At 41.8% G+C, this 23,818-nt stretch overlaps 2 protein-coding genes and 1 long non-coding RNA gene across 9 annotated transcripts; 2 read left to right on the top strand and 1 right to left on the bottom strand.

Moving 5' to 3' along the window:
• The first annotated feature begins 404 nt into the window (after positions 1 to 404).
• Positions 405 to 12,333, top strand: LOC122351945. Of its 2 annotated transcripts, none has more exons than XR_006251822.1 (3): positions 405 to 1,170; positions 9,209 to 9,252; positions 11,567 to 12,333. It is a non-coding gene; the product is annotated as an uncharacterized LOC122351945 (long non-coding RNA). The 2 variants fall into 2 exon arrangements; XR_006251821.1 differs by lacking the exon at positions 405 to 1,170 and adding an exon at positions 1,181 to 4,511.
• trim13 (tripartite motif containing 13) lies at positions 10,698 to 20,810 on the bottom strand. 6 transcript variants are annotated; one of them, XR_006251820.1, is made up of 4 exons: positions 16,207 to 19,063; positions 15,714 to 15,880; positions 11,540 to 11,594; positions 10,698 to 10,972 (listed from the first exon to the last, which is right to left on the bottom strand). XR_006251820.1 is itself a non-coding variant. In XM_043249374.1 (2 exons), exon 1 carries the CDS (start codon positions 17,440 to 17,442, stop codon positions 16,228 to 16,230), a length of 1,215 nt encoding a protein of 404 aa, XP_043105309.1. In that variant the 5' UTR covers positions 17,443 to 19,063; the 3' UTR covers positions 10,698 to 10,972; positions 16,207 to 16,227. The 6 variants fall into 6 exon arrangements, 3 of the variants coding, with proteins under 3 accessions (XP_043105309.1, XP_043105308.1, XP_043105307.1); XR_006251819.1 differs by lacking the exon at positions 15,714 to 15,880 and having other exon boundaries at positions 11,540 to 11,591; XR_006251818.1 differs by lacking the exon at positions 15,714 to 15,880.
• Positions 19,261 to 23,664, top strand: spryd7b (SPRY domain containing 7b). The gene is made up of 5 exons (XM_043249380.1): positions 19,261 to 20,334; positions 20,736 to 20,852; positions 21,482 to 21,644; positions 21,724 to 21,842; positions 22,466 to 23,664. Exons 1-5 carry the CDS (start codon positions 20,229 to 20,231, stop codon positions 22,561 to 22,563), a joined length of 603 nt encoding a protein of 200 aa, XP_043105315.1. The 5' UTR covers positions 19,261 to 20,228; the 3' UTR covers positions 22,564 to 23,664.
• Positions 23,665 to 23,818: the final 154 nt, after the last annotated feature.

Below are 23,818 nucleotides of genomic sequence, written 5' to 3' on the forward strand. Positions count from 1 at the left end.
TTAATCAGCTGCACGAATCCCTTGTTAACTAACCAGCAGCCGGACTACCTTTAACTTGGTCGCTGTTTTGCATACCCATGCAGGTTGCTTTAGAAGTGCTTTTTGAGAGACGAAAAAAACACTCGGAGGTGAAAAGTGCTTTTTTGCCTTAGGGGACCGAGTGCAAAAAAAAAACCCGTGTAAACGTTAATATGAACCACGTTAAACTTTTATACCATTACAGGTTTAAAGACGAAATCGTTGAAACCGAAAACACATGTGCTTAAGCGGTTTTGCTTACTGTGTAACGTTCGTGCCACGCATCTAACCAAAGCATATGATGATATTTGACAGGCTTTAGTTGCTCTAATGCAGTCGAAAACACCCAAACCGAGCCAATAGCAGAAGTCAGCTGTTTCAAATCACAGCGAGTTCTTTCTTTATGCTTTTTTTCACAAAACACAAATATACTCTCAAGTATGCTTATGCAGGTGTACTGCACAGAAAAAAAAATATTCATATCAACTTTTTTATTTTTATTGCAATGACACGCACCGAGAAAATGTTTTTGTTATCGCGCATCGGTTTGAAGAAAATCTCAAATCCGCGCGCGATGAAAGTTTCTTACCTCTATCATAACTTCGACAAAATGTCTCGCGCTGGAAGGAGACTTATACGCGAGATGAGTCATCTGTGAACGCGCACACGAGCGGGTCGCGGCCAAAGCGCTCGGCATCTATCGCGCATCTAAAGGTAAAAGCCCGGTTCCCGCGGCATGCAGCGGAAGCGCCGGTCCTACGCCGTCGAGATCAGGGTGGCGTGCGGTTATGACACCCGACTCGGTCGCTGCTCCCTAGCACGTGACCTAATCTGATCCAGCGTGGGTCGCAGGGTTTGAGTCTTGAGTATCTAAGGTCGAGCGCTGGCGCTCGGTCTTTTTTTTTTTTTTTCTTCCTCTCGCGCACAGCCACCGCTCCGCCTCCTCGACGCGCAACTTTGACGCCGCGCATAAATACTGGAACAAAAGAAGAACTTCCTCGATACCTTGTGAAACGGCCGCAAACGACCTGAAACTGTTGCGCGAACCGAAATTCGCCCGTAAACGTGCTAGAGAGGGTGTTTATCAGAGCGCCCGCGCTGGGTCGAGTGATGTCTTCACACACATCCTCAAATTTCCCCGCAGCTCTTTGGGTAAGTGCCATTCATATTGTCTCCGAGGCAGCTGCTCATCGGTGTCTTTGCACCATTGAACCGTTGTCACGTTTGATCGTTTGTGAGGTGTTGGGAGTACAGAGGATAAACGGGAGGAAAACGAAACGTGTTTGTGTTGAAACAATGAAACAAGGGGCTGTCTAACTATTGTCGAAAAGTTTTTCACTCTCGTCCGAATCGCTGTCTTAACACCATGTTGTTGATGCTCTGAAAAGTTGTTGCATCCGAGGAAGTTGAACAGCGCTGTATTAAAACTCAAAACTAGCCGCTTGTCAAATCTTCGGCGACAGTCGCTGTGCATAAGTTGCCGGCTGTCTTCGAGAGACGTCGTGTTATTTTAAAGTGTGTAACGGGTTTGCTTTAGAACCGTCTCGAACTGCTCGGTTTTTATTTGTGTCGTCCGTGAACGTTTGCGGGGTGTCCACGGCGTGTGCGGAGAGTTTTGGCGAGTGGTCTTTTGTCGTGTTGATTTTCTCATGCGGCGAACAAAGAAGCGCGCAGCAAAGACTCGGGACCCGAGAAGCCCGTGGAAAGTAAGCGCCCTGTTTACAATAATAACACTGGCGTCGTGACGTGCGCTGACTGACGGAGCGCCGAGCCAATGGCGTGCCGCGGTTGCTTCGGCAACACGCTATATTTGGAAAGAGTTACATCATCGGAGGACCGCCTTCGAGGGGGCGGGACATCCGCGAGGATTGACGCGCTTGTCTGGACTTGCCTGCAGTGCGCTTTGTTATTACTTTCCTGGCTGATAAAGTATAAAAAAACGGGTCAAAACACGAAGCGTGTCCTTTCAGCATTTTAAAAGCGCCGAGAAGCTGACACACTAATGATTTACCACGAAACGTTAACGGGCGACCTGGAGGTGCTATTAAATGTAAAGTCGGTCATTTTTACAATTGAGGGGAGGGCGAAAAGTTGACATGATTTGAATTAATTCAGCACTGAAATATTTAGCAAGTGCAAAGGTGGATGAATGAAAAAGAAAGGAGAAGACTGCGTGTTAAAGTGACTTTGGTGTGAATTTGAATGTTGTCGCTGGTGATGCTGGTTTTGTTGCTTATTCACGTATTATGACGGTGGGAGCAAAATAATAGAGTTAATAGTAGAGTTTATAACACGCTACAACTTATACTCCGAGGTTTTGTTGCAGTTCGGGGTGGCCTTTGGGTGGAATTAATACCTAAGGCCTAAATTTGTGCATGCATACATCTTCGGTAGACTGAACTAAAACAAGGGATTTGCTAGGCTATATGACATGGCTAAATAATAACATCCAGCATAGAGGTCAAGAGAAGTGTTTAGATAAAGTTAAGTCACGTCCCAACAGTAGGCATAAAGGTTTTCACTTTAAAAGTAGTTTATTAGGCATGCATATATTCGGTGCATTCTGCCCAGTCATCCACGGTGGATAAGTACAGAACAGTTCATGTTCTTTTACTACAGACACACTTCCTGTTCTGTACTTTATCTTCAAATAAAATGAGTCAGTTCCTTTTCCCACTGTGCACATCCACTAAAACACAAACACACGTTTAGTAGCGCAGACCCGTGTGGGAACACACTCTCTCAGATATTTCACGTTTATTTATGTCAGCGGTGTCGTGCCAGTTTATGCGGGTGTGTCTTCATATAAGAAATGTTTTATTTCACGTTGTTATTTTAGCTAAAATGTGGGTCGCTTATAACTGCGGAATAAAGCCATTATTGTTGTTATTATTATACACTAGCTAGCCTCTGCCTCGCTTTGCCGAGTTGCAGTTAACGCTTGCAAACTAGGGCTGAGGTTTAGAAAGAATTTAGTCACACAGCCACCAGATACTCCTAAATGCATCATCAGGGGTTGCCGGTCAAATAGTCGCAAAGCGGTGCCAAATTTTGAAAGTCATTATCCGAATGATGCAGTCGGCGGTAATCAGAAAGGGGCGGATTTGACAGATGGAGCGCAGTTTCTTTCTTCTCCCAATCAACCTTCACGCTGCTGGTGGTGTGAGTGACGCAGCTCGCGGTGGCTCGCGCTGTCCGCCGCCGTAGTGAAGCGCAGGCTCTGTTGCCAAGCTACTCGCTTCGTCTTCGCGGAAAACGTCGACTAACGTTCAGCTCGTACCGTGCGTGCGTCCCCGTCGAGCGACTGCACGCGCGCTTTTAGAGAAAGAAAGCGCGAGCGCCGCTGCGTCCCCCTCTTAAATTGACAAAAATAAATAAATAAATAAAAATAATAAAGCGCGCTGGCTTTGTCATACCGTAGTCCCAGAAAAGCAGATACCCCCGCAGACGACGCAACTGATTTTTAATCAACCGAAAGCTTAAACCGCACACGCGCTCGCCTGTCAATAGCACGCAGGGAGATTGCAATGGTAACAATCGTTATTTCAAACGCTGACTGGCAGAGCTACGGTTAAACCGTGCTCCGTTGGCCGTGTAAGGATATCGTGCGTGGGTTCTGGGTTGCTAGCCGGTTTGAGGGTGCATTTTGTCTCGACCAATCCTGCGCGGTGCTCTAGGTCCCGGCATGCCCAATGCGGGCAGGGGGAGGCTCCGGCCAATTTGAATGAAGACTGGAGCTTTCGGCGCCATTTTCGAGTGAGCAGCTACAGCAACAACAGCTGCCTAGAGAGGCTCCGCGCTGTAGTCCAGTAATCGGAGCGAGCGGACACTTTTCCTTTTCGTCTCCAGAAAACAAAGAGGGATTTTTTTTCCCAGAATTCCTCCGCAAATTCGAGACGACTGTTTCCCGGTGGATGACTGCGGCGGACGCGAAAGACGGTGCGCGGTGACAACAAATAGTGAAGTGAAGACTGAAGTGAGCTAGGAGGCTAATCCGGCTAGCATCTCCAGCCGAGAAGGGGCGTCCGATTGGAGCCGCGCTCAGGAAACGATATATTTTTGCCTTATTTTTTCGAAAAAAATCTAACAAATGCGCGGACGACTTGAAAATTCTATAAAAAATTGGGAAAATTCTCGCTGGCGACGACGATTAGATCGGTGCGGCTTGTTCGGCGGAGCCAGGTGGTTTTGTGCATTTTTTAAATGTTAAGTTTGAGCGGGATTGGTGATGTGCGCGAGACGGCCGGCGAGCCCGGCAGCCTATCAGCGCGCGATACACCGGGATGCCACACCGACCGACACTGTCCTATTCTTTACTACAGCTTTTCTTCCTCTTTCAGCGACAAAACAACGGTGACTGGAGCGCCTTTTATTTTTCGTTTCTCGGCACGAGCTGTACGTAACGAGCGCGCCGTCCGAATTTTTAACGGCGAACTTTTTTTTTTCTTTTTTCTTTTTTTGTGGATTTACAAACACGTCCAGGTGTTTTTTAGGTAAGTGACATTTTACGTGAAACCCGTTTCTGTTCAGCGACCGCGAAAATAAAGGCATACGTCCCCCCGTCCCCCGTGCGAATGGGAAACGTACCGAACTTACGAACGTTTTCCGTCCGAAGCGCAAAAGGCATGGACCGTTTGGCGAAAAAAGTAAACGGGAGTCGGAGATGGAAATGCGGAGGGGGAAAGAGTTTGGTTAGTTTACAGGACAGTATCGCCCCTCGATCAGACAAACACGTCACAGTGTGTTGATCTACTGTAGCACGCGCTATTGCAACTTCACTCGGTTACATTTCTCTCATGCGATGTGAACCCCCTGTAAATCAGACCAAGTGTTGTGGACACGTATTCGTACTTTTTACACGAGAGGGCCTGTAAATTGAAATTACATAACCAGGTTGCATTGTCGGATAATTTAAGGCCTAGTTGTATAATTGTGAAGCGTGATTATTCGTCGTATTGATCGTTTTAGGTGTCGGTGTAAAATGTGTTTGTGTGTATCGAGACGAGAGCGAGAGCTCACCATCTCTCGGAGTGATCTTAGGTCGGCAACCGCTGATTTTGCCGGCCTTTTTTTTTCTTTCTTTCTCGTGTCAGCGTGTGCACCTCAGTCCGTAGACGAGCGCCGTATTTTTTCAGCCTCCTCTTAAAGTAATTTTGGCGATGTTTTTCTCGCATTGAGCTCGACTCCATTACAATTCCTCTGCGCCTCAAGGAAAGGAGCGCTTCGGGTAATTTTGTTCTCCCTAATGTAGAGGTCACATGCAGAAAGGTCACGAAGTCATTACCATGATGCTTTGACCTCCTAATTGTGTTGATTGATGTAAAGGCCTGTCCATGTCATGTGGTGTCACGGAGGTTAACCCAGCAGAGACCTGGGGTCACTTTGAGCCCAAACAGGGCAAGGGAGTTCATTCAATCCAGGTTTTTGGGTTTTTTTTAATAGAAGTTATCAACTCAAAATTTAAGTTTTATGCACTTTGCAATACTTCACAGTATTTTTTTAATTTTAGCTTGTTAAAATGATGTTTTGTACACTTGCAAATGCGGCCTAATATAGAATGTTAAAAAAAAAACATGGCTAATATTTGAGTACCATGTACCACAAATCTGAATGCTGTCTGGTTTTGCCTAAATAACGTAGTTGGAGTTATTTTGGAGTTTGTTGTTTAAGAGATCTTCGTGGGGGGAAAATAGTGACAAGTTACACCATATACCTGCGTAAGCCCTGTATCAGAAACCTTAGCTTGTGACAAAAGATCCATTGGAGCAAAGGATGACTAGGCACAGTATGTTGGCGTAAATGTTACTGTTACAGAGAATTTACATTTGAGATGCAGTAATAATTTATTATGTTGCCTGATAGAATTGCACATCCGCTTGGTCCAAAAAAAAAAAAAAAGTACAGTGGTCAGTGTACATCAGTCTGCCTCTTCCTGAAATATGCATGCAGTTCCCAATTTAGTCAGCTGCTTTTATTTTTTAAAAAAAAAAAATATATATATATATATATATATATATATATATATATTTTTTTTTTTTTTGTATGAATGTAGCTATGCCCAAATATTATTTGTCTGAGTGTTTTTTTACATTAGCTTCTGAGTGGTGGTAGTGTTTTGTTTTTTTTTGTTTTTTTAATTTCCTTTTTCTTCCCATGAGTCCCCCCCCACACACACACACAAGTAAACCACGACGATCTCTTTATCATGTTTGCAACATTGCAGTTTAATCATATATTTTCCTTTTTATGCTAATTAGAAGTATAACAGTATTATTTTGTATTATCTGTATTTTCAACAAAGTTCACTGTTGGAAACAACTTCCCACACACAAGTAATTAATGCTCTCTATAGGACTGACAGAGTACCTATGATCTATTGCCATCTTAAAGGTTATTTTAGTGAGACTGCTACTTACACTTTGAGGTTGATGCGCATCTATTATCTATACCAGTGTTGTTTAGTGATATCCGTTTTGTAAAGACAATTTTGCTCATTTAAGGGCAAAAATATAGCAATTCTATAGCACAGGGTTTTTTTTATTATTATTACTTATGTCCCTATTCACACAATAATCTTTGTTTTTATATATATATTTTGCGTGTGTCAGTAATACAGTTATACATACAGATGACACGATTTTAATGTTGTTCAGTTGAAATGGAAAGGTGATTCATGTTAAGACATTTTGCTGCTGTGTCCAGGGCTGAATTTTAGGAGAAGCTGAGTTCTTATGTTGCCAGTTCTACTGAGTTTTTAAAAGAAAAAGTCACCAGACTAGAGAAGTTAACTTGTGGTGTGTACTGAATTAAACAACTAGTAAAAAGAAAACAAGAATCCATTAAGTCAGTCATGCTTTGTGCTTATGAGTGTGAGAGAGTGTAAACGTGAACTTGCAGGAAATGAAGTCTTACACTTCAGATCTTCTGACCAGAGGCTGTAATATACACTCTCTGTTTTAGCATGGGGCTTATTTATCAGTTGATTGTGCAGGTCATTTCATGGGGATACTCTGTGTTAATTTTATCATACACAATGCCAGCATTTTTTGAGCATTTTCATAGTGATGATATAAGTTGAACTTTTTTTTTTTTTTTTAAATGAAGCACAAACTCCAGTGTTCTTGTTTTGGCCTGTTGTGATGTGCAGGAGCAAATATGTGGTTACAGGCACACAGAAGTGTCTCTGTGACATCTCGCACACTCTTTTAATGATTACATGGAAAGTAGGATGTATGTGAGTGCTGCTTTTTGTTTTTTGTTTTTTTGTGTAAAGCAGGCCAGTCCTAACTGAGACTTACAGCAGTGATATTGACGGTTTAGAGCTTCTCTCTAATTATTTATAGTTTAAGTTTGGGTTGCATGCAAGTTGTTGTGGATCCAGGCTGTTTGCAGAGATTTCTTTGATCAATGCATGCATGTAACAGCGAGTGCAGTCTGGGCACAGGTGTGTAGTTTCAGCCGTACTCAGGTGCAGCAGTGCTGTACAGGTGTGCAGGCTCGCCTGCTGTCATTCTTTCTTTGACTAAATATTTACACAGTCTGAGTGTTTTTTTTTTTTTTTTTTTTTTTTGATTTGCAGAAAATTTCAGAGACACACACACAAAACAAATGCAGAAGTGTATCTATATTACAGGTTTTGAATATGCTTCATGTATATTATTTGAACACGACAGCGTTAATAAGTTTAAGTATTCATGATTTTATTTTTAACACTTTTTTTTTATTTTTATTTTTCTCCCGCAAAGTTGTTTGCTTCCAACTCCAGTGATCTTAAGTTAAATGTGTGAAGTGAAATGTGTTATTTTTATACACACAATTTTCTCTTGACCATTTAACTGACAAAATAATTACATGGGCGGGTTTCCTGTATGAGGCCGTGTCTCGAAGTGTGCGAGCACGTCACATGCTGATGTTGATGGAGGAGTGGAAGGTGATACCCTTTGACCCTGAGGTCATGTGAGCTCAGTAAAATACGAGCAGAGAGAGGTTAAATGTTATACATTCATTCACACCCCCTCTCACTCACAAAGAGTCGTTTAGGGGCTCTGACTGTCCTCCTCGCGCACACACACACTCACACACATACACACACACACGACCACTTTCTAGATTGTCAGAGTTGTGTGCTCATGTACTGCTTTGTATATAATCAAATTATATAATTATAGCACTATTTAAAATTACAGTGTAATATGGTGCACGTAATGTGCACTTATCTTGTGGGATTACGATGTTGCTAGTGCACAAGATTAAACACCAAAATGGAGGCTTGGCCAACTCCACGCATTATAGAGTTGAAAGAACTTTTAATATCCCTTTGATTGTAACGTTTTTTTTAATATAAATATATTTTCAAGCATAAAAATAACTCCACATTTTTGAAATAGTTTTATGGAGTTTGAGTTGTCCAAGCAGGCTGTATTTAGTTTGACCTGCTCTGTTACTCAAAGTCGTTCTAAATGTTTGTTTTTCCTATGTCTCCTTTTCAGCTCTGATAGTTTTCTGATAACTTTGGTGTCTTTTCTTTTTTTTTTTTTTTTCTCCAAGATAAAAATTCATGTGGTCAGATGCTTCCTGTGAAGATACTCATTTGTAATGTCTTAGCATAAGGCTTGTGTGTGTGTGTGAAAGAGAGAGAGAGGCAAAGGAGACATGTGGGGAGTTGATGAAAGGAGGGGGAAAAACGCTTTCTCGTCAGGCTCTGTTTTTGTGCTACACACATGCCCTTCTGGTTCACATCTAAAGAAATGCATAATTTCTTCAAAAAAAAAAAAAAAAAAAAACCAGTGGATTTGAAGGACCTTTTTTTTAGACACTTGCACAAGGTAGATGTAAATTTTAGCAATGGGTTGCCTTATAGTTCATAAGCCAATAATATAGATGAGTCCTATTTGTATCTTTTGAAGGGATTGTATTTTTAAGGGTGTGTTTAAGATTGTATGTTTTATAATATACGTATTATTGTACTCTTCTCACACTGCACTGATATCTGAAAACACACACTATAGCACTAACTATGTTTTTAGTTTTTTTTTTTTTTTTTTTAAAGCATAGTTGTATTTAATTTTTTTTTTCTGCTATAGGTATCAGTTTTAAATTGTGCTGCTGACTGTTACACCAGATTCGTAAAACTGCATCCGTAAATCTAATGTCTTAATTTTGATGCCATTTCTTCTTCTTCTTTTTCCAGAATCGCCTGCATGGTTGACATCAGAAACTAGAAAATGATTCAAGGTAATACCATCTCTATGCAATTTATTTTATGTTGTGTTAATTGTTTTAAGAGTGGAGCTAAAACACATTTTTACAGCAGCTAGGCAGTTCAGGTGCTATATACCCAGTAAATGACACTTTCAGCATTTGGCATCTGGCAAGCCATCGTGGTATTAAGGCTTTAAAATCCTCTTCAAGCCCCGAGATGTCTGCTTTAGATCGGCACTTGTTTGCACAAGTGAAGTGTAAATTTTATTTTACTTATTTTTTTTGACTTTCCTATCATGGTGCAGAATCCCTTTTTTTCAGGCAGTGGTGGCTTGGCCCTAGCTTCAGTGAAAGTGAAAATTGACTTTAATGTCTGCAGTGGTTTTATTTGTATTTCTTGCCTTTCGAGGTGTGTTAGTTCAAGTAAATGCTGTTTAAATGAAACCATAAATAAAAAGGAGATGCCAACACTTGTTTATAAGCAAGTGTTTATGTCATTATCAAGTGCAGGCCGCTGCTTCTTAAAACTGCTCTGGCGTTGACTCTATTGTGTGTGAGATCTTCATTTGTCTTCCTGTCAATCTCATTGATCACAGCTGGACAGAAAATAATGGCTTATTTTGTAAATGTCATCTATTCTTGTTTGCCAAATCGCCGATGCTAGGTGTGTTTTTTTTTTTATTATTATTCTTATTCTTATTATTATTTTGTTAGGACAAAATATGTAAATTTGGTCCGTGACCTTTAGTGAGCTAAACGTCTAAATATTGTAGCATTGTCACCGTTAGCCAGTTTCTTGGTCGTGAATACATGTTGCATCATTGACCAAAATTAATAGTTCTGTTAGTCGGGCCGTAACCTTAGAGGCGGTGTTACATCTTAGTGATCATAATAAACAGATGCTTGTCATTAATTAGTATCTTCTTATAATTAATATATTTAAGTGTACTAATAAAGATACAAGCTCTTACATTTTATGAAAATCATTTAATCGGTTCTTTACAAGTGGTGTTGCTGTGTTATTTACTACACTCACTGCAGATCTCACCTTCCTCATGTTTCACTTTATTTTACTAAAAAGATATAGATGAATAGAATAGAATTCAAGCGTCCTTGAATTATTGTTTAATGCTGCGATTTCTCCTAAATCACATAATTCAACGCAAATTGCATATTAAGATATAACTAAATTCTAAATCTTTAGGAAGCTGGCATGTCAAATAAAATACTTCAGTAATTGAGATTCTGTGTTTGCCGAATTATTGTTGGGTGTATAAATTTAACTAATATCACTATCATTAATAGAGTGTGTGTGTGTGTGTGTGTGTGTGTGTGTGTGTGTGTGTGTGTGGAATTGCTTTTGCTTGTTTTTAGGGATTTTTTTTTTTTTTTATGTTGACGTCGCATCAACTTTGATTTGGTGAACATTAACATTAGCTTTTGTATCGTAACTACATAAAGAACAGCACGATGATCGGTTCAGAAAGAATAGGTATCTTATTAAAGTAGTGTGTGAAGAGATGTGTTCAGATGTGGGCCAGCACTTTGGGAAGCTGGTGGCAGGTCTGTTCCTGCTGCTGAAGATGACTACGAGGCTGGATGCTGTCAGTGCTGAATCACCATCTTGGAGGTTAAATCCAGTCTGGTCTAGAAAATGGTAGTTTTCTTTTAATATTATTTCTGATGGAGTTGCCAGAGGACAGTTTTCGGTGTAGCGCTTGAAAGTTGCTGAGGTGTCTTCAGAAAATCCTGCCTGTGGAAAAATAAGAACGGAGAGTAATGTACCACTGGGGATGATGTGAAAAATAAATAAAATCAATAATGATAAAATTTTGATTGCTATTTAAAACTCATGTAATGCTTTTTTTTTTTGTTGTTGTTGTTGTTGTCTCTTGTGGCCTGTTTTAAAATATAAGTAAATATGCCAGAAGAGTGCAGGACCCGCTGGGAATATTGGATCTTTTAAATCATCAAATAACATTTAGTTTTGACTTTGTAGGTGCACTTTTGCTAAAGTTTAAAATATTATGTGATTTAGTGAGCATGCATGAGTGAAATGTTCGTTACTATCATTCTGAAGTTTGTTCTAATTAGACATCAATAAATGTGCATTATAAGCATGCAAAAAAAAAAAGAAATTAAAAATATTAACTCTGTGTATATCCTGAACACTTGTACATTAGCAGGTCCTACACGTGTAGAAATGTTTTGTTTTTTTCTTTTTCTTATTGGATGCAAACGCAGCAGTAGAAGTATGGCACCGGAGTATTTTACTCCAAACTGCCAGCATCACGTCCAGCTGCTGTGTGTATGTTCTCACTCTGGCGTCCTCTCTTCTGTGTTTCAGATGGAGTCCTGGAATGCCTCGAGCCCTGCTGAGAGAAAGAGAGAGAGGGAGGAGAGGAGTCACTCGCTCTGTGGTTCTGGCAGTGCTTGGTCATGTTGCCGAGTGTGTGATTGAGAGACGGGGACCCTCTCTAGGTGATGGTGTAGCAGCACAGAATGGTTTGTGGTGATACAGAGATGCAGGCCGTGATGTGCTGCAGCATCAATTCCTGGGACCTACGCAGTCGACAAAGACACCGAGAGAAGAGCGAGGGATTGTGTGTGTGTGAGAGGGAGAGAGAGCGAGAATGCGTGTGTTGTCTTGCTTTAGCAGCATGTAAATATTGGAGTTACTCCTTGGCCAATGCCTCCAATATTGCTCGTGCTGCTGAAGCAAGAAGTCACCAAGCAGCACATGCACGTCATCTTTTTATCTCAGCTGCCAGGGCCTAGCCGGTGCAGGTAGTGGCTGACTCACTGGTACTGAAATACCTTCATGGACTGAATCATCAGACCAGCGTAGAGAAACCAGGAGGACCCTTGGTCTCACCGGAGCAAACTGAATGGTCAAAGGTAAAGAGAGATGCAGTGTTTTTAGGTTAAATAGCTCATTTTTAATCTTATCTATTTGTTTTAAGCATGTATCATTTTTACCCCTGTATCCTGTATATTTTTTTCCCAGTAAATATATATATATTTTTAATATTCCAGATCAAATCACTGCTGTGCTGTTCCTTTTGTGTGTTAATGCAAGTAAATAATAAAACTGGGGGGAGAGAGGAAAGTCTGGTCTGACCTGTGGCGTGTTCTTCAGCGCACGTATTATCGATGTATCTCTTCTTTACTTTTCACAGGAAGCGCGACTTTAGTTTTGCCTCGTCTTTGCGCGCGCTTTTCGTCTCTACTGTGTTTTTAAAACTCTTCTAAAATGTTATTTTTCCGTTTGACGAACCCATATAACGTGAAGTGCGTTAATCTTTTCGGGTTTTCCTTATTTCCGGTGAGTACACAAAGCACAAAACTGACTCCAAATAGACCTTTCCCGACGTTAACAAATAAGCAGGTTGTTGTTGTTTTTTACCCGTTCGTGTGGAGATTATTCCGCTGGTTAAAATGGACGGCATATTAATATTGGAGGCAAACGTCTCCATGTTCTTGCTGGAGAGGTTACTGACGGCGCATGCGTGTCATATCCTTATATAACTTCAGCATTAAAACGCTTATCACCCAGCGACTTTCTGATGCGGGCAACTTATTTTTCGGTTTTCCCAGTAGTTTTAAACGGCATGTCATTTAATGTTAACAGTATATGTCGCTCACTGCGTGTCTGCGGTTATACTAAATAATACACAGGTTTCCAAAATTTCACACAAAGTTCGATCGGCCTAAAAAAAAAATGTGTGAAAAAGGAGCATAACGCAGTGCAGGGCTCAGATAGCCCAGATAATTTCGGCCATTTCATGAAAACAAATCAGAAAGACATTTATGAGCGGGCTAAATCATCTTAGCGCACGCGACCACGGCTTGGACTCGTTCTTGCTCTGTCTTTGTATTCTGAGAAATTATAATTATTTTTTATTTAGTCTGTTTGTCTTTTATGATTTTACCGGGGTCAAATAATTCGGGGTAACTCCGAGAGGTTTTATAAGAGACCCGTTTACACGCAGAAGCGCGTGTGTGTGTGTCGTGTCTGAATGCTGCGTGTCCCCTGGTTTTTATCACTTTTTGTATCCTTGACGATAAAGAAAAGACGTCTTATTTTTTTGTTTAATTGACCAGCACTTAAAACCGCTGTTGGTTTCAGCTCGTAACACGATGACTTCGGCCGCCGCTCGGTTTAATCTCCTGACGCTTGGTTTTAGTCGTGTGCTGCTCTTCGGCGTGATCTGAAGATGCCCAGCGCGGCTCGGATCAAGTGGAAACGGTGCACGGCTTCGTACAGATGGTTTTAAGATATTATTTGGTCATGCCAAAACATCATTTATTTATTGGAAAAGCGTTTCGAGATGAAATGGTTAATTGTCCAGTAAGCTTTATAGCACGTATTTTTTAATTTTTTTGGGGAGGGAAATGATACGAGGACCGTTTTTTAAGCGGCTCTGTTAATTATTAAATGCGTTTTATAAGAAGCTAAGTTTGTTTCCCGCCCGTACTGTGTGTGCAATGCATTGAAAAGTCCTCTTCAGAAATCAATTTACAGGGCTGTGAAAAACACACGGCGTTTAATTAAGACGCTTGCTCCCAGGCAGGCGTTTAAATATACACGTTTTTCGCTTAATTGTGAATGGACTGATTTATTTATTTTCTTTTACAACTGATTGCAGTCACTGGTCATCGTGTGTGACCAAGTCTCAAGAGGAAAGAATTCCGACTTTTTTTTAGTGTGAGTGTGTGTTTATGTCGGGGACACGTTTGTCCAAATAAATTCCCCTTCATATACTACAGCTCTCGACATTTTCTCTCCATACAGCTGCTGTTTTACGCTCTATTTTTTAATTCTGTACCAAAACGAGGTTGTAGTCTCAAATCCTTACGGCTGTTTGCGGAGTGTCTTGAATGTTAGATATAGGACAGTGCATGTGTAGAAGGTTAACGTGTAATTTCAATAAAATGTATAGCGTGCGTGCATGTGATTCATTTATTTTGCCATCTCGACAATCAAAACGCCTTTTCCTGTCGTTTCGAGACATTAGCAGCTACAACCTGTGATAATTGCTGATGCTCCTTTTATTGCCGCATCGTTTCAAAATGCAAGGTTGTGTTGCTTTTTTTTTAAATTTGCGCCACACGATACAATTTCATTTATGCGGCTTGTAATTAAAATTTAAACTGTGACCGTATTACTGCATCTGGTGTGTGTGTGTTTTTTTATGCATCCGGATATATATAATGGGCACGTGCTTATTTGGGTAAACGTCTACAAAAAAGTAGTCTAACAAAATTAAAGCATTTCAGGTTTTGCAACCGGGATACCGGCGCTAAAGTTTTTTTTTTTGTTTGTTTTGTTTGGTTTTTTTCGAGGCATCTCAAGTCATTGTCGACGTAGGCATAGATTTCATCGGACACTAATTTAAAGACAATTTCGTATAATGCTAGAACTTTAATAAACAGCTATCATACATATACGAAGGGAAATGTATTTAGAGTATCGTGGCAAATTTAAACTAAGAAATGGCAACAGGCAAAGTGCAACTTTCTCGGTGTTGCCACTTAAAAGAGATAACGGTACTAATTATTAAAACAACTGGATCATTAGTCATTATAGACCTTGAACAAAGACACAACATTTAAAGCAAAAAGAAACGGCCTACACGTGTGTCGACACGACCGCCTTTTTTCTCTTAAAACAAGAGATGAAGATGAAGGCCGCTGCAGGAGAGAGATGTGGCGGTGGGAAGATGGTGCCGTGTTTAAAGACGCAATGTTACATTTGTTTCGAAAAAGAGAAAATCGAAGAATTGGAATTACATAACGACACATGGCGCCATTTCAGAGCGAGCGTCCCATTCGTCGGCGAGGGTTTCTGCGGGCTTCGGGAAAATTGACAAACGTGTATTTATTAACAAATGCGTTGTCGTTCGATTTGCTCCACGTTACGTAAGGTTTTTATTCGGTGAAGTAGGCTAAAGTAGGTAATTTGACTTCTCCCTCAGTTCGCCTGGCAACAGTCGGCTAAATATATGTTCGGTGACGCGCGCAGGGCTCCGGGGGTGACGTCACACCGGAGCCGAGCCGTCCGAGAGTCTCTCGGGAGTCCTGCGAGAAGTGTCAGAAAACTCCTGACTTTGTGTGCAACGGTGCACGTCTCGTGTCTCTCCTGGGTGAAATCGGAAACATTTACCAAGACATTGATGTGGTCTGTTTTTTTGTTTGTTTGGTTGTTTTGTGTGTGTGTGTGTGTGTGTGTGTGTGTGTGTGTGTGTGTGTGTGTGTGTGTGTGTAGCCTATTAAAATGATAAAAGAACTTCCCCTAATACACGAATCGGTTACATCAGCCGGTAATGTTCACGCTAAACTATTTCAAAACTTTCTCTTTGTGGCGACATTTAAACTACATTACTGCAACGTGTTTTAAATCAACGACGAAACAAACACAAAGCAGCGTGTAAGTTCATAAGGATTATAAAATAATGGTATACTACTAATAAATATCGAAGAACTGGACTTACTGGCCGGGTGCGAGCCTGACATTCAGTTACGCAACGTTTAACCTTGAGTCTCCTGATAACTTGCACGGAGCAGATAAACGATATCAATGCACAATCGGAACGTGTTCCTCTTCTTTAGTTTTTTGTTTTTTTTTCCCAGCTGACTCCCAACACTGGTGTTTCCAAAACTGCAATAAGCATAATATATTAAAAAGTGAAAAGCTGCATTCGAGAGGAACATTGGGAGATTAAGTATACAGCTCTGCGTAACTTAAGTGAACAAGGCATTTTATTAAATCAATGAAAGATTTGGGGATGTCATCCCATTAGTAAACAGCCGTCCGTTCCACTCGCTTGTCCGTTTACACGATAAGTGCGGTTTACCGGCACACAAATGCTGACTGTGTATGAATCAGCCATTCTCATTACACACTCAAAAACAGACACGAGCTAAATTTTCTCAATGCTACGGGATTTTCTAGGTTGGCACATTGTAGGACGTAAAAAAAAGTACCTAATGAATGGAGTTACAAAATCAGCTGAGGAAATCTGATGTTGTGTTTATCAGGTCCAAGATACAGTTCCGACACAGCTCGGTCAGTAGCGCGCAGATCGCCTCCGCTTCTTTCCAGCAGAACCCGAGCCAGCGCGCGATCTCCCTAGGACCGGGCAGAGAAAAGCCACCGAGTGCGACCACCTTATCCTGGAAGCTCAGAGCGAGGCAGTCCGACGGGAGAAAGTTCAGCGCCGGGAGACACGCGCATACGACCAGAACGACTCTCCAGAGCACGCGGGAGTAGCGCGGAGCGGCAGCGGGGGGCAGCGAGGCCAGGTAGGTGCTGCTCTCGTAGGGGGCGCACAGCTTGTCCACCTCTCCCAGGCGCGCCCGGTCCCATTCCTTCACGTCGAAGCTCCGGAGGCCGAGCAGCCCCACGTCCACGTCCGTCCGCGTCGGCAGCGGCGTTCCCCGAATGACGCGCAGCTTTTCCCTGAAGTCCTGCATCTGCTGGAGGAAAGCGAGCGGGTCCGAAAGCGAGCGGAAGGATTCGGCGATGCTGAGCGCGCGCTGCTGCTCCTCGAGCGCCGAGCGGAGCTGGTTGATCTCGGGGTCGAAGGTCTGCATGACCGCGAGCTTCAGGGTCTCCAAGTCCGAGAGGATCTCGCTGCGTTTGTGCCCCAGCGTGCGCAAAAGTTTGTCGAAGTACTCTGAGACCCGATCCGCGTCCCGCGAGACCCTCTCCAGCGCTTTCCTCTTCGCTCCCTCTAACGATTCCAGGCACGAATGCACCTCCGCGCCCTTCCAGCTCTCCACGACGCGGAACAACTCCTCAAACGCGAGCTTCTCGCGTTCGTACGCCTCCTCCAGCGCGCAGAACTTGTGTCCTTTATGGTCGCCCGTCGTGGCGCAAAAGCCGCAGATGAGCTTCAGGTCGGTGGCGCAGAAGATGTTGAGAGGCTGCCCGCTGTGAACTCGGCAGAGAGACATCCTCGGCATCACTCGGATCCTGTTGTACTTCTCCACGATGCCACGCAGGGAGTAATTGACTTGCAAGCTCGCGATGCCGTTGTGCACGGTCTCCTTTCGACAGGTCGGGCATTTGAACGGCGGTCTCCAAGCAGGGCTCCGGTTACCGTCCAGGATGCCCTCCAGACACTTCTTGCAGAAGCTGTGAGAGCACGGCAGAACGCGCGGGTCCTCGAAAAGACAGCAGCATATTGGGCATGTGAGGTCCTCCTCCAAGAGCTCCATCGTATCCTAAAGTGGGAAAAGACATCAATATGAAAGCTTGTCGGGGGCATGACACATGAATGCAATTTTCATCATCTTGGCAAGCCTCTTTCTCGTGAATCTCTAGAGCACTCAGTGCTGTCCGGTGTCGTTTTGGAAACCATCGACATTACGCGCAATAAACCAAATATCGGTTTGCATTTGCAAGACTGCGCCACAAGTCTACAGTGAATTCATGGGCTAATAGAACCAAAAGGGCTGAGAGTGATAAAATTTTGTTTTGTTTTAAAAATCAACATCATCTGCATCGATCAGACGATATTTTTCAACGCACGGCAAGCGACTCTGTGGAAGAAGCACGACAGGTTAACTAAACATAGTAGGTCAGATTGCCTGATGATGGAGACTCCTGAGTGCACCAGTGCTTCATTTTTAATTGCAGCGTGAGAACTTTCGTGCGGGAATATCCGAGGACCCGTCCGACAAACTTCAAGGCATTGATTTAGAAAAAAAGATTCCCCGCTGTCGAGTTGTCAAAAGTGTTTCTCGGTTCGCCCGGGTCCGGTTGTCAAGGTATTACTACGGTTGTGGCAGATTTTGCAGGCGGAAAACATCAGCAATTGGACCAGAAGCGCGCTGGATGCTTAGGCGGTGTGCAACGCAATCGCGGCTCTTGTTGCTGTGCAGACTTCGCCCTTTCCAATTGGGAAATTTTAACTAGTTCAGGTCAAGTCAGTACGGCCAGGCGACTAAAAAGAAGGCGAACAGACGGCTAATGAATGCTTCATCTAAAGGCAAACGTTTCAATGGCGCGTGCGGCGTAATATCCGCGTAGCGAAGTGTATTTGCAGACTCGAGCGCTTGGATGCACGTTTTTGTCGGTGAGAAAGAAATGCAGAGGATCCCTTCCTTCTTGGACGGGGTTGTTGCGGGGGAGCGCTCGCTCTCTCCTAGATCAGCGTTTCTCTACAGATTACGTCAATACTGGCGTTACCCATCATCTACCCCCATAAACGCCTAATTCACCTATTCACCGAGCTACAGTAACCGAGTGATTTTCGTTTGCATCCAACTCATGTGTCACAGACGCGGGCGACCAAAAAAACACGTCGGGTTTTCTGCCATAAAGACGATCCTTCATCGCGCCACTTTCGGTCGCATATGTCCGTGCCATGTGTCGGGGTCTTGACGCATCGATAACCAATCGCTACCGAGTCACGTGTCAAAATATTTTGACCTCGATTTTTCTTCCCCTGTTTCCATGCCATCAGGAAGAGAAGGGCTTCCGAGGCGCCGCGCTGATTGGTCGAGGCAGGGATGAAAGCGCGTGCAGTGACGTAATTGGCCGCGAGAGGGCTCGGCGAACCGGTTCGTCGTAGAAACGGGATAAGCGCCTCTTATGATTGTTTTTATTTAGTTAACTCGATAATAACACAAACGGAAACTCACAAGGGGGACGCCTACGTTCAAAAACATACAAATTCACAACAGTGTAATTCAACGCTGTGGTGTGTGTTTGACCGGTGATTTTCTGCTTAAGCTCGTTTGAACTTTAATCACCTTGTCTCACATTTGTACCCGTCATAAAATAATGTACAAATATACGTGACAGTCTCGAAATCTAATCATGAGAACAGGCAGCAAAGTTTGGTTTTGGCTTAGGCACAGCCTTAGTCAACCCTATGTATGTATGTATGTATGTATATATGTATATATATATATATATATATATATATATATATATATATATATATATATATATATATATATTTTTTTTTTTTTTTTTATATCCTGTGAAACGCATTCTCGAAGTCTTGGTCAGGTGAAAGTTAAAAGCGACCAAAATAAATAAATGACTAAAGGCCTCTATTTGAAACTACTGCAGTCGCGTCGTCACTGTGTATTTTCAATTGCAATAAAAAAATTCTCTGAGCGATTATAGGAATGCTTATTTTTATATCTATAGCTTTTGTCACCAGCTGTCTGTAATGTTTCTCTACACCGGTCAGGGTGCATTATTTGTGAATGCTGGATTTGCAAACGCTACATTTTATAGAGATGTCCAATCAACAATCAGGCGTGAATCACAGACACGAGGTCATGTAACAAGAAGCGGGCCTTTTCGACTTTTCTTACGTTTCCCGTCAACCCTAAATGTAGAGGCGCACTTTTAAATTATGTATCAAATTTACAATGCAAATTAATTACGTGTTACGTGTTCATATCGGATACTCAAATATATGCAAACTGGAGACAGAAACGTTTTTTGTTTGTTTGTTTTTAGTGTAATTTGGTACATTACATTCTGGACTGATCCTCTCATGGTAAAGTGTTAAGTTTGCTACTTAAAAATAAAAAGACATCTAATTTAATATATTTAAATCTCCCCCATGCTTAGTGGTGTTTTTTAAAAAAAAGAATTTGTAATATATTTGGATACGTTAAGAGGGATGAAAAGTCCTGTATGCTTCATTTTGGTTTCATAATGTGAGAGAATCATACTCACCTGCTGTTTCTTCGTCTTCGTTTTTTTCCGCTATATTTTTGTATCTTGAAATTATTTTTGGTGTGAATGAAAACTGAATGTAATCTGTAACGTAATGCATTTCTGCGTTGACGTTAAAAGCAAAAAATAATAATAATAATAATAAAAACTTTTCGAGCCGGTAAGCGCCCCCTTTAGGCGTGCAGTCAAACAGCAGCAGAAGTCAGCGCCGATTCTTCCGCGCGCTCCGCTCTGTCCTGGAAGCGTCCGCGCGCTCGAGCTCGGCGCGTGTAGCTGCACTTCCGGTGATCTCGGCGCTAGAATGGCTGCGGTGTTTACGTGCTGTTTGGGCTGCTGCGGGGACGGCGGCGCGGGCCACGCTCCCCTCAAAGAAATGCCCACCGTACAGCTAGACACGCACCACATGGGTAAGAGGCATTTCCACCGCCCAGCGGGCGTTTAAAGCGAAGACGCGCGACAAGCTACCAGATGATGCTACACCTGAAAAAACGGCGGCTTGAACGCGAACGAACTAATAAATAGGCTCACCGTCTCCGTTTATGAATAAACAACGCGCGTGCATTCCTAACAGCGTCTAACTAACCAGGTTAAGTAGTCCTCACTACTCTGGATCACATGCTAGTTGCTAGTACACAGCTGACAGCTCCTAAGTCTGCTTGCTCTCTTTGGTGACTGAGCGAATCAGATAGTGCGTGTCGTTTCAGCCTCGCTTTTCTCTATTTATCTCTGAAAACATCACGAAACGCATACCTGTATTTCAGTGCTGTAGCAGAGTGGTCATGAGAGTTTGCTTGGCCTTTTTTCCCAGGGACGGATGTGGTCATCGTGAAAAGCGGGAGGCGGATCTGTGGAACTGGAGCCTGTCTCGCCAACGCCCCTCTTCACCAGAACAAGAGCTATTTTGAGTTCAAGATCCAGTCCACGGGTGAGTGCCTGCGCCACAGCAGGGTCAGGCTTTTCAGCGCGTTACACCGTGGCTTTGTTTTTAATATTCTTCTGATTACTTTCTTGCTGTCAGACGGATGTAGCTGTTGATTCTGACATGAACGAATCAATCAATAAAATAAGCGTTGGGAGCACAACTACAGTTGCCGAAAATAAAGACTTGCTGAGTGTTTTCATGTGGTTAAGCAATATTGTCGCTTAATGTAGAAGCGTATTGTGACAGTGCATTTGTTTCTCAGCAAATTCAAATGACAAGCGATACTGCATTTTACTTAAAAGACAAGTCTAAAAACAGATTTGCTTTAGTGCCATTTAAACCCAAAACTTGATTACGAGATTGTAGTTATATTTTTGTAAATAAAGTCATAGCAGTATGAGATTAAAATGGCACACACACACACATATATATATATATATATATATATATATATATATATATATATATATATATATATATATACATACATACATACATACATATATATATATATATATATATATATATATATATATATATATATATATATATATATATATATATATATATATATATAATTTTTTCCCTGAATGGAATAAGCACAGCAGTCTGATGCTGTGTGTGTGGTGCAGGTGTTTGGGGGATCGGTGTGGCCACTCAGAAGGTGAATTTGAACCAGGTGCCTCTGGGTCGAGACAGTCACAGTTTGGTGCTTCGACACGATGGCTCTATACACCACAACAACGAGGAGAAGAGCCGATTACCTGCCAATAGCCTGCCTCAGGAGGGGACATAGTGGTACGGTTTTACTGGCAGAAGTTGAACAGTGAGTACTTGCTGTATAAGATGCTGCTTGCTTCCGTTCGTAAATGAGTGTTTCCTGTTTTAAGGGGGTGACCTATGACCACGTGGAACTGAACCTGTACCTAAATGGAAAAAACATGCACTGTCCAGCCTCTGGTATCCGTGGGACTGTGTACCCTATAGTTTATGGTGAGTTGTTTTTCTGTAATATTTAATATATATATATATATATATATATATATATATATATATATATATATATATATAATATTCTATAATGCTACTGCAGTTTTATATAATGCCATCATATCCACCTTTTTCTATACATTTGTAAATTTTATGGATATAGCTTCTGGTCTCATCCACGTTCAGCTATTTTTAGCTACAAAACTGTTTGTAATAATCAAACGATCATTGTTTACTCATGTCTTTCCGAATCTATTTGTATATTTCGAGAAATGTCATACAATGGAAGTCTTTGTTCACGCAGTCAATGGTTTGGTTCCCATTGTTTTCACACATCTTCTTTCATGTTCTGCAGAAGAACTAAGTTCATAATGATTTTTTTTGGCTGTCCCTCAAAATTAAAAGAAAAAGCTTTAACATTCAAGAATATACAAGTTGTAATATAAAATATAAAGCAATCATTTAATTTAAATTGCCGTATCTTTAAAGTTACAAGTTTTAAAAAAAGGACTAAATAGTTTTTTTTGTCATTATATTTGGCCTGTGTACTGGAGAGACGAAATGTGATGAAACAAGATGTTTTTGCCGTTAATATGATGAACTAATCTCTCCTCTCATTCTCTCAGTGGACGACAGTGCCATCATAGACTGCCAGTTCAGTGATTTCTACCACACTCCACCTGAAGGCTTTGAAAAGATCCTGTTTGAACAGCAAATCTTTTGAGTTGTCGTCTGCATTCAGACGCACACAGTGCGGAGTTGGACTGTGTTTGTGGCAGCACGTGGTTTCAATCTCTTTCAGTGTCGCTTCTGCCTTTGCTGTTACTACCGTGGGTCTTGTCCTTTTTGGGAGACAAACCAGGCTTTATTTCTGTCTGTGTGTGTTCGGACACGCAGATGAGAGAGAATCTACAACCCAGAAAACACTTTACATAAGCACTGAAGACACTTACCGATATCTATTTTCTGTAGTGGGTGATATTGATAAGCTCAGTTTACCTTTTTATTTAATGACGGTGTACAATGATCAGCAGCTGATCGGCTTTGTGTTTTTGATTTACGTACGAGTTATTTAAATGTATCGTTGACTTTATATATCTGCACCAATATCAGCTTTCTTGAATGAACCGATTGTATTTGCACTATTTACATGTGATTTGAGAATCATACCAAACCTCTCTTCTTCTTTTGACGACTCTGTTACTGCTGTTTGCCTTTCACCTGAACTAGGCGTATTTATAAATGGCTAACAGTAGCAGTTTACAGTATTTTCCAGTGTATTTTAACGTTTTACCTCTGTGATCTCTATTGCACATTATATTAAACCAGTGACTTTGGCTGAACAGGTTTCACAGTGTCAGACACTGAAATACGTCACACGCGCACGAATCGCTTCACCATGATCATTTTTGCCCTAGCATATAGCTACTTCAAATGTTAAGACTGAAGCAAAACATTTCTTTTTGCTTCAAAAACGTGTTTTGCTCCAGCGACTGAATAAATCACATCTGCACATAAATTACAGTGAACCTAACTGGTTACAGCAGAGGCGCTATGTAATATTAACACTAAAACCAGCCATGCATTCATTTTATTCACACAGTTAAACACGCAACCAATTTTTTAGTTTTATTGTTAGAAGCACGGCCGTGCAACTACCTAGAGGCAATGTGCTTTTCAGAAAAGGTGCTCTGAAAGACCTGGAAGATTTGTCAAATCTGATCAGTCCCCCCCTAAAAAAGCTTGAATGCTCTCTGTACGCTGTGTCTTATGATACATTCCACAAGTGCTGTATTTAATAAATCTAAATTCTGTCTCGGTCAAAGACGTGTTATAGTGTGAAATGACTTCTGAACAAATAAAATACAGACAACAACCAGGCACCTCTGCAAAAAAAGAGTCTGATTGCAAACCAGATCTTTGATTGTTAATTGGAGGAACAATTACATATATATCACCTGCCCTGCGTTTATGTGTAG

This window comes from Puntigrus tetrazona, chromosome 9, assembly GCF_018831695.1.
Source record: "Puntigrus tetrazona isolate hp1 chromosome 9, ASM1883169v1, whole genome shotgun sequence".
NCBI classification, from domain to species: domain Eukaryota; kingdom Metazoa; phylum Chordata; class Actinopteri; order Cypriniformes; family Cyprinidae; genus Puntigrus; species Puntigrus tetrazona.

Coding starts and splice junctions, on each gene's coding strand:
- trim13 (XM_043249374.1), bottom strand. CDS start 17,442: ATGGAGCTCTTGGAGGAGGACCTCACATGCCCAATATGCTGCTGTCTT.
- spryd7b (XM_043249380.1), top strand. CDS start 20,229: ATGGCTGCGGTGTTTACGTGCTGTTTGGGCTGCTGCGGGGACGGCGGC. Junction 20,335..20,735: donor GCTAGACACGCACCACATGG/GTAAGAGGCATT, acceptor CTTTTTTCCCAG/GGACGGATGTGGTCATCGTG. Junction 20,853..21,481: donor GTTCAAGATCCAGTCCACGG/GTGAGTGCCTGC, acceptor TGTGTGGTGCAG/GTGTTTGGGGGATCGGTGTG.